This window comes from Sinocyclocheilus rhinocerous, unplaced genomic scaffold (genome assembly GCF_001515625.1).
Source record: "Sinocyclocheilus rhinocerous isolate Xijiao unplaced genomic scaffold, SAMN03320098_v1.1 scaffold1386, whole genome shotgun sequence".
Taxonomy (NCBI): Eukaryota; Metazoa; Chordata; class Actinopteri; order Cypriniformes; family Cyprinidae; genus Sinocyclocheilus; species Sinocyclocheilus rhinocerous.
In genome coordinates this window covers 821,710-831,385 of record NW_015660628.1, presented here as the reverse complement: position 1 = coordinate 831,385, position 9,676 = coordinate 821,710, and the positions used below count along the sequence as shown (strand labels likewise).

Below are 9,676 nucleotides of genomic sequence, written 5' to 3'. Positions count from 1 at the left end.
AATATTTTAAAAGCTCATTTCTAACAATATTTACAACATCTTTCAATGTCCCTGAAAATATGTTCTGGTCAATAAACACTGGTCAAACAGCCGGTGATACTAACAGTTCTCAAAGGCGCTGAGCTGAGCTCGGTGCATTACTTTGAACTTATGCCTTGCTGGTTTTGGGAAGTAAAATGGTCCAAATGAAAGCACGAAATGAATTAAAACACTTCTTTGAAGCAGTTTTGGCAAACAAACAGCATAAACAACTGCTATAATTTTTTCTGTAACAATTTATGAAAACTTCATAGTTTGAAGCTATGCAGAGCACAATATATTGACAGAAGAATTCCTGTCCTTTCACACCAGTTTACAGTGCTAAAAATGATGTGATGACCTGTAAAATGAAAGAATTTGCATTTGCCAAGAGTGAGCTAAAAGGGAATTAATTTCAGCTGTTCTAGGATAAATTGGTTTAACTTTTAAATGCTTTTTCTTAGGTTATGGTACAGCATATATGGGTTCAAACTTAAACTCAGATCACTTATTCCTGGTGCTTGAATGGTCATGGTCAGAGGACCTGCTAGAGATGGGCAAACTTGGCCCTTCCAGGCCACTTTCCTGCAGAGATTTGATCCAACCCTGATATGACTCACCTGCCTGTAGCCTTCTAGTAGTCTTGAAGACAATGATTAGCTGGTTCAGGTGTGTTTGATTAGGGTTGGAGCTAACCTAACCTAACAGTGCTGCTCTTTTCACATATCTGATTACAGATACACACCCCCCTCTAGAGGATATTTCAGATATTAAAGAAAATTTATATTCCTAAGGCCCAGATAAACTTGTAGCATTTGTTTCTTCATTTGTTTATACAAATTAGGGCTGTGCGATTTGGGGGAAAATATCAAATTGCGATTTTTTTGACAGATATTGCGATTGCGATTTGATTTGCGATTTTAAATTTGCAAAGTCAAGCTTCAGCTCAATATTGCCAATAATGTGCAGCACAGTATGGGTATCATTACACACAAATTCAGTATTCCTCAAAATGAATAAAAATAATGCAACTCAAAATTTGACACAAACATGCAATAATTAAATGTTAAACAAGACAAATATCCTTTATGTATTTAATCCCATTCTATTAACCAATGTCTTTGCTTCTGACCTTCGGTGATCCAGTTCAACCATACTAATAAGCAAAAATGACTCTAGACAAACATTTGTGTTTTTTTTTTTATTGCTGATGTGTGTTGACATTTCTTCTTCTGCATTCTACTGTACGGACGTAAATTTACTTTCCCTTCAGCCTGAGGCTTATTCATTTCACTTTTGGTGTGAAAAGGCTTTTATATTTGCCAAAAATATAACTTTTTTATTTTAAAAACAAACAAGCAAGCCCTGTCCAGATTTAAAAAGTAACGCAAAAGTAACGTAACACATTACTTTCCATAAAAAGTAACTAAGTACCGTAATTAGTTACTTTTTTATGGAGTAACGCAATATTGTAATGCATTACTTTTAAAAGTAACTTTCCCCAACACTGATTGTATGTGTCAAAAGAAACTAAGAAATTCATTTGGACCACTTTAAAAGCGACTTTTCTCCATTTTCTTTTTGCAACCTCCGATTCCAGATTTTCAAATGGTTGTATCTTATTGGCCTATCCTAACAAACCATACATCAATGGAAAGGAATTTATTCAGCTTTCAGATGATGTATAACTCTCAATTTCAACAAAATGATTCTTATTACTGGTTTTGTGGTCCAGGGGTCACATATATGATAGCTATGTGTTCATCTGTAGTCTATGTAGAAGGATGATGCAAACAAATTAAGCCTTTATTTTACCACGCACTTTGTCTATACCGTACAATAAACCTTACGATATGATTTTCTTTTGTTTTACCATTTATTGAACGATGAAACCATGCATGAGAGAAACGAAACTATTGTACTATCTAGGAAATGAAACTTACCAACGTACACATCCGGTCTATGATTCACCTTACAAGAAACATCATCACTCTGAAACTAGTTCAAAACGAGTGCACAGCGTCTGACACTTTGTCGTGTTGTGGAAAGAAGGATTTCTGTTATTTTGATATTTCGATGTTATTTAAAGATGGAGAAAATGAGTTACACGTTCAGTCAGCAATATGAGGAAAAAATACGTCCTTGCATCGACACTATCGACAATTTACGGTCTCTGGGAGTCGAAAAGGACCTGGCACTGCCTGCCATCGCCGTCATTGGAGACCAAAGCTCAGGAAAGAGTTCAGTTCTCGAGGCGCTGTCTGGAGTAGCGTTACCCAGGGGTAGTGGTAAGGACAACATATGATAAAATAAATATATATAAAACATAATTTTTTTGTTGTTGTTGTATTATCTGTGTTTTTGTTCTGTCACTGTCATTCTGTTGCACTGTGGAAGCTTCTGTCACGAAAACAAATTCCTCGTATGTGTAAACATACCTGGCAATAAAGCTCATTCTGATTCTGATTCTGATTATATTACTTTTACGTAATACAGACATTTCAGCCAATGCTGTGGATGTACCATGACAGAGTCTATACCATGATACTGAATTATTACCCTTGGAGTTTACCCTGTTGAAAAAACAATAGGAACCATCACAGAATTTGTAATGGTTTTACTGGTTTTAATGTAAACTGTAGTGGTCCCTGTGGGTCTCTTGTCGCCTTCTATTGGTGGCTTGTTAAAACTACTAAATCCTAATGGAATATGTTCCAAAACAGGTAACAATTTTTTATGGTTTTAATGCTTAATAGTTGATGGATTGTAATGGTATTTGTTGTAGAATTTCTGTGATGGTTTCTGTGTTTTTTTTAGCAGGATAAATGGTACTGTAAGGTACTTCAAAGAACAGCATGGTGAAACAATGTTTGCACCCTTTCGTGTTTTGTATAGGAATTGTTACAAGATGCCCTCTTGAGCTCAAGATGATAAGAACTAAAGATGAAGACAAATGGCATGGAAGAATCAGCTACAATAAAAAAGAGAAAGATATTCATGACCCAGCAGAAGTGGACAAAATGATTTGTGAAGGTAAAGAGAATGCTTAGAATGCATCTGGAGATCTTACAAAAGAGTATGTATAATTTAAGTCTTATATCTAATTTGTAGCCCAGGATGAGATAGCTGGAAAAGGTGTTGGTATTAGTGACGAACTTATCAGTCTGCAGATCACCTCTGCCAATGTTCCTGACCTCACTCTCATTGACCTCTCTGGTATCGCACGAGTGGCAGTCAAGGGGCAACCTGAGAATATTGGAGATCAGGTAAACTCGTTATGTTTACTATATTCTTCATACGACATTTTATTTTAAAAAAGACCTTTGTGAGTGAGATACTGATACATCAATCAAATGCATTTCTTCTAGATAAAGAGACTGATCAGGATGTTTGTTTCAAAGCAAGAAACAATTAACCTGGTTGTGGTGCCATGCAATGTTGACATCGCAACCACAGAAGCATTACACATGGCTCAGAAGGACGATCCTGAGGGTGAAAGAACATTAGGTGTGCATTACTGATTGCATTTCAATGCTATCCACCTTATTTTGGAATGCGGAAGTAAGCTATTTTCTTTGAATGTACAAAACGTCCGACTAACCAGCTGCTATAGGTGAATAACTAGAAGAATAACAAAGTGCCGTAAAAGGTAAAACTATTTCCACTACAAATAAGCGTGTCCTATGATTATGATAATGAATTAAAATATGATAATAAATACCAGTTTGCAATATCAAGCAACATAATGGACTGTTTTTGTACATGCACAGGTATCTGTATGAAAATGACACTCTAAATCTGGCACAGTCAAGTTAGCAATGGCCACGTCCACTCTTACATTAAAAATAAGGTGGATACATCAAACAGAGTCAGTAAAACTACAGGTTGCCATGCATATTCTCATTATATTCTGATCATTTGTCTATTTACAGGCATCTTAACAAAGCCGGATCTGGCGGATAAGGGCACTGAAGAGACAGTTGTAGACATTGTGCACAATGAGGTCATTCACCTTACTAAAGGCTACATGATTGTAAGGTGCAGAGGACAAAAAGAGATTATAGATCAAGTCACTCTCCATGAGGCCACAGCAGCCGAAGATGCCTTCTTCAAAGATCATCCTCATTTTAGGTGCTTTGCTTTTGTAAATCACCTGTAGTATGCCCACATGTTGCACACACAGATTAGTACCTGTTATTTGGGGTTTAGTTAATCTAACTCTAAAAATAGCTTACATTATGTATTTATGGCATTTTTTTCCTCAGCAAACTTTATGACGAAGGTTTTGCCACTATTCCCAAATTGGCTGAGAAACTAACAATTGAGTTGGTTCATCACATTCAGGTGAAATGAATCTGTTCTTTCTAACAAAAGTGAACTACAGCATTTTTTGACTCATAATAAGCCTAGCTCATATTGATAATATGTTATGTAGAAATCCCTGCCTCGTTTAGAAGAACAAATCGAGACAAAACTTGCTGAAACACAGAAGGAACTGGAGGCATATGGCAATGGACCCCCATCAGACCCTGCAGAAAGACTGAGCTTTCTCATTGATGTGAGCACAACCATGAAATCTACACAGCTACTATATCAAAGTATGAATATTTCAGTAAAAAATAATTAATCTTTCATATCTCATCACTACATTTAGAAAGTTACAGCTTTCACTCATGATATGTTCAACCTGACCACTGGGGAGGAAGTTAAATGTGCTTCAGATCTACTAGTTTTTCCAGAACTTCGGGATGAATTTGCAGAATGGAATGATGTCTTGTATCGTTCAGGAGTTTCCTGTGAGTGAGACATTTACTTGGTATCCTCTGATTGTACTGCTGCTTTTGGCCAGTGCGCTATGTTATGATTTTGCTTAAAAGGTTTAACATTTTAACATCAGAAGCGTCCCCTTTTAGCAGAGTAGCAAACAATTAATTACCAAACTAAATTTCTAACGTAATCTAAGTTGCTTAATTTCACTAAAACACACTTTTAGAAGCTGAACTCAGCTATTCGGCTGTTCAACTGAATGTAGTTATCTGTATTCAAAAACCCCTTTGCAGTCAACAGGAGGATTGAGAAAGAAGTGGATAACTATGAAACCAAGTATCGAGGAAGAGAGCTTCCAGGATTCATCAATTACAAGACCTTTGAGGGGCTTGTTCAGGAACAGATCAAGCTGTTGGAGAAACCTGCATTGAAGACACTGAAGACTGTCTCTGGTTTGTGTTGTATGATATTTTAAATACATTTTTTTCATGCATTTTTAAGTTGTTGCTACAGTGCATGTTGTAAAGCTATTCTGACAGTACTGTTCTACTTGATTATACTCAGTACATGACTAAATTATGTCGAAACTTCAAAAATCAAAATCACTGAATATTGAACATCAAAGAACACCTTGTAAGATGACCCATGAACTCAACATTCTGTTCTTGAGTAAGGCATGTAACCCAAGGTTGCGCCAGGTGGATTTTTCTTGTATTAAAGGCATTGTGAATTGCTTAAAGGTAGCTCTTTAGTCATTAGTGCAGTTTTTCATGACAAAAATGAATGAATGAATGAACATTCTGTTTGCATTTACAGATGTGGTTAGAAGGAAGTCCATCCAGCTGGCCCAGTGCAGTTTCATTGGGTTCCCTAATCTTCTGAAAATAGCAAAGGTAGGTTTATGTGTGTTTATGGCAATGTTTCTGGCAGCCGCAGCTCATCAGTTGGGCCAGGCGGGGCATTAGAAAGCAGAGCTCTATATAAACTGAATCAGTAATAAATTAACTTGTAAAAGTGTTAAGCAGTTTCTAGACTACATTTCAGTTTCTTGATCGTACGAAAGGGTGCTGCTGCCCTCCCATCTCAACAGTGACCTACATTTTTCCAATATAAATCTATGGTGCTAAATAGAAATGCAGTGTACCATAAATGAGAGCTGTAGGGGTAGATTTGAATCTTGTTTTTACATTAATTAAACCTAGCTCTGGACCAAAACAATATCAGTCCACTTCATCAATGTGTACAGTATATCAGTCTGCATTAGTTCAGTAACTAGTACCGATAAGTCAGATTGAGATCACATTCAGTCTTCTTTAACAGAGGACAGGTCAATGTGTGGAGAAATTAGTATACTACTATAGTATAATTACTCCTTTATTTCAAACATGCTCATGTGAACAGCTAGTATACTTCTGTTGTTGTGTTTTACATTTGTTCCGAGTCAAAATGACCTTTTCTTCCTCTCTAAAATTCTTTTACAACTCGTAACATTCTAAATCAACAGTCGAATGCAATGAATACTACATTTATAAGCACCATAAGCTAGTGCTAGGACACGTCATTTTCCCCACCTTCATTTATAGTCAGGAGCTGCTACTGGTTCCTGGCAGTACTCAAATTTCAAGTGGTTAAACAATCATTCTATGAGCTTTTATAAATGCTCTAAATGATAAAAGTCACATTACTTTTCAATGTTCAATTGAAATGCCATTGAATCATAATACAAATTTAAAGAAATTCTCACTAGAGCTTACCATAACAAATCTTTTATATACTTTCTTAGACTAAGATCGAAGCCATCAAGCAGGATAAAGAATGCCTGGCAGAATCCATGCTGAGGACCCAATTCAAGATGGAGCTCATTGTTTACAGTCAAGATGGCACATACAGCCAGAGCCTGAAACATGCAAAGGACAAGCTGGAAAAGGCAGAAAATGAAAAGCTTGCATTTAAACCTAAAAGGAGTAGTATTGTGAGTGTAGACGTTGGCACAGGTAATCATGCCACTTTGCGTGAGATGAGGTTGCACCTCGAGTCCTATTACATGGTAAGTGTGCTAACTAAAGCTTTCAGTTTTGTCAGAGGTAGCTCGAATTTAAATGTATATCTGAGACATTGTCTTATCTACCTCACTAGATTGCAAGCAAGCGTCTAGCTGACCAGATCCCAATGGTGATCCGCTATCTGCTGCTCCAGGAAGCAGCTTTGGAGCTGCAAAGAAACATGTTGCAGTTACTGCAAGATAAAGATGGCATAGACAACCTGCTTAAAGAAGACTCTGATATTGGCCAAAAGCGGGAGAACTTACTGAAACGCCAGAAACGTCTGATGAAGGCACGCAGCCTTTTGGTTACCTTTTAGAATTCACTTCAAATACTCGATTGCAACAATTTTATTGCAAAATAAATTGTATGCTGAGAGCAGCAAAGAATGTAAACATTGTAAAAACAAATAAATGTAAAACATGTTTTTATTTTTTAAATAGCAATTGAGCACTTCATTAAGAAACACAGGCTTTATTTTTTCACATCCTTTTTAAATACTTTAATACTATTTGTGAGGTGACTTTTTAGGTTCTGAAGTTCCTCTTAAGGCAATATTAATGCACTATTTATTGTTTAGTGTCAAAGTTTGTACTGCTTTTGGGTCTAGAGCTGGACATTGTTGTATCTTAGAGTATCTAAGTGAAGTGTCAAAACTTATATATATATATTTTAAAAAAAAACCTTCATGGCACTTCAATTTCATAATAATAATGGATTAAGTGAAGTTTAATGTGATTTAATTTGCACAAAACTATTACCAAAGTTTCAGAAATAAAGTTCATGTAGTCTATCAATTGATACATTTTAATACTGCAACAGATATTCTTTTAAATACTATATTCTTCCATTAAATACAAGTAATTTCCTTTGCTCATTTTAATAACTGGAGTTTCAGGTCACTGTCCTCAAAAAAAGCCCCAAGCTGTGCTGAAAAAAGCTACTTGTACTAGTTTTGGGTCTTAAGAAATACATTGTAGTATCTTTTCATAATATCAGTGATGTAGCAAAACTTGTTTTTCAACAAATGTTGATTTAACGTTGTAATTAATGGTATGACAGAAATCCATAATAATAATAATATCATGAGTGAAATTTAATGCAATTGTTGACCAAAGGTTCAGGAACAGTATAAAGTTATTGTAGTCTCTGCATTAATAAAAAATATTTTAAATACTAGTTTTCTTTGCATGTCTTATAACTGATCTTGCCATCTTTCTGAAACTGAAGTTACAAAAAAGAAGAAAAAAAAAAATCACTTCGCTTTCATGCCAACTTTCTTAAAGTTGGCATGAAATTCTGTCTTTCCCAATATATTGTCTAAATCCATGTTGAAATGAGACTTTCTTCAGGTGACATTTGCCGAACCTCTCCAACCATTAGTCCATTTAGTCTTAAACCTGTCCCTTTGTTACAATCATCTGCAAGCTCAAATCTGTCCAATCAATTACCTGGATTGTACCAAACCCGCTCTACATTATTTCTGCTCAACAATTAAATAATTCACTTGGATGTACAATACAGAAAAAAAAGATCTGTCACTACATCCTTTACATAGTGACTTTAAAAAGTATTAGAATTAAAAAAAGTAATTTAAAAAAAATTAAAATCATGTAATTTACTTACCTTCATGTTGTTTAACTGTCTACCACATTGATTACAACATTAAAAAAAAGCTCTTCAAAGTGATACCACATCTTTCATTTATTAATGACTTTATAAACTACAATGTCTTGATGAAACAATCCTAAACGATTGGGCCACTACATTCCTTCTCTGGAGAACAATTAAACTATAAGAGAATGATAACAGAGGTCGGTGTGGCACAAACCATATTGTACAGCGAGAAAGAGTATTCTAATTTTCTCTGTTGTGGTTTGCATCTTACACAGGAAGGCATTATTTAACCATGTGGTTAAAAAAAAAAAATCAAAGTAGCTATAATAAAAAGATGCTTTATAGCGTAAACATTCATTACATAAATACATTTGTACATTGTTCATCAAACGAAGAGACAAAAAGGGCAAATATTTCAGTGCCAAAAAGCAATCTAGAAAGCAGCCAGACACTACTGATCTGCCTGGGTTTTAAGCTTCCTCTCCCAAAGTTTCTGATGGTCTGAGAATCCCTGCTTTCCTTTGTTAAAGGAATTGGGTCCAGCAGATGTGGGTGTTTCTCTGAAAATCAAAATAACACATGACGATGTAGTAAACAGTGCTGTATAGTACTTTAACTTACAATGAAATCTAAAATTGAAAGTTTTAAAAATGTATAAATCCAACCTGCCAATATTCTTCATTCTCATCTTTGCCTCGGGTGGCATTTCTTCAGGCTCGCTCTGAAAAGTAAAATAAAAAAAGGTTAGGAAACTGGGCCCGTATTCACAAAACATCGTAAGGCTAAAAGTAGCTTGTAACTCACCGATTTAGGAGAAAATCTTAAAAATAATGGGCGTGTCAGTCCTAAATTTAGTACTCCTAAATTTTTGCTCTAAAAGTATTTCACAAAGCATTTTAGCTCTAAAACTAGCTCCTAAATCTGTGTAACATTAGGAGTAGGGAAGAGGACTCCTAAGTAAGACCAAACCACAAACTATTCCTAAAATGGCTGTTGCCAGCAACCTGCCTCAGAGCGTAAACATTTTAGAAATATTTGACGATAATGTGCTTTTATAAAGGTATTGCCTTCGGTTTTAAAGGTTATCCCAACTCCAAATTTTCCTTTGATTATGTCTTTGTTTTCATTAACTAGTTGGGCAAGAAGTAACAGCTGTTCTTGCCTCCAGTTTGGTTTTTTTTACGTTTGCATGTCTTACTATCAGCCATGATTATTCTACTCTGTTTATTAAA

At 35.5% G+C, this 9,676-nt stretch overlaps 2 protein-coding genes across 2 annotated transcripts in view; one reads left to right on the top strand and one right to left on the bottom strand.

Moving 5' to 3' along the window:
• The first annotated feature begins 2,043 nt into the window (after positions 1–2,043).
• Positions 2,044–7,208, top strand: LOC107725377 (interferon-induced GTP-binding protein MxA-like). The gene is made up of 12 exons (XM_016534612.1): positions 2,044–2,306; positions 2,914–3,051; positions 3,130–3,284; positions 3,387–3,525; positions 3,951–4,149; positions 4,284–4,362; positions 4,454–4,576; positions 4,673–4,814; positions 5,079–5,237; positions 5,602–5,678; positions 6,569–6,832; positions 6,922–7,208. The coding sequence occupies exons 1-12, from the start codon at positions 2,108–2,110 to the stop codon at positions 7,144–7,146; spliced, it is 1,899 nt and encodes a 632-aa protein (XP_016390098.1). The 5' UTR covers positions 2,044–2,107; the 3' UTR covers positions 7,147–7,208.
• A 1,321-nt stretch (positions 7,209–8,529) lies between these two features.
• LOC107725344 (PEST proteolytic signal-containing nuclear protein-like) overlaps positions 8,530–9,676 on the bottom strand; it is a 4,110-nt gene continuing 2,963 nt past the window's right edge. The window contains exons 3-4 of the mRNA XM_016534582.1: positions 9,110–9,165; positions 8,530–9,004 (exon numbers count right to left, since the gene is read on the bottom strand). Coding sequence (XP_016390068.1) covers positions 8,896–9,004; positions 9,110–9,165 — 165 coding nt within the window. The 3' untranslated portion in view covers positions 8,530–8,895. The remainder of the gene's footprint in view (positions 9,005–9,109; positions 9,166–9,676) is intronic.

Coding starts and splice junctions, on each gene's coding strand:
- LOC107725377 (XM_016534612.1), top strand. CDS start 2,108: ATGGAGAAAATGAGTTACACGTTCAGTCAGCAATATGAGGAAAAAATA. Junction 3,526..3,950: donor TGAGGGTGAAAGAACATTAG/GTGTGCATTACT, acceptor GTCTATTTACAG/GCATCTTAACAAAGCCGGAT. Junction 5,679..6,568: donor ATCTTCTGAAAATAGCAAAG/GTAGGTTTATGT, acceptor ATACTTTCTTAG/ACTAAGATCGAAGCCATCAA.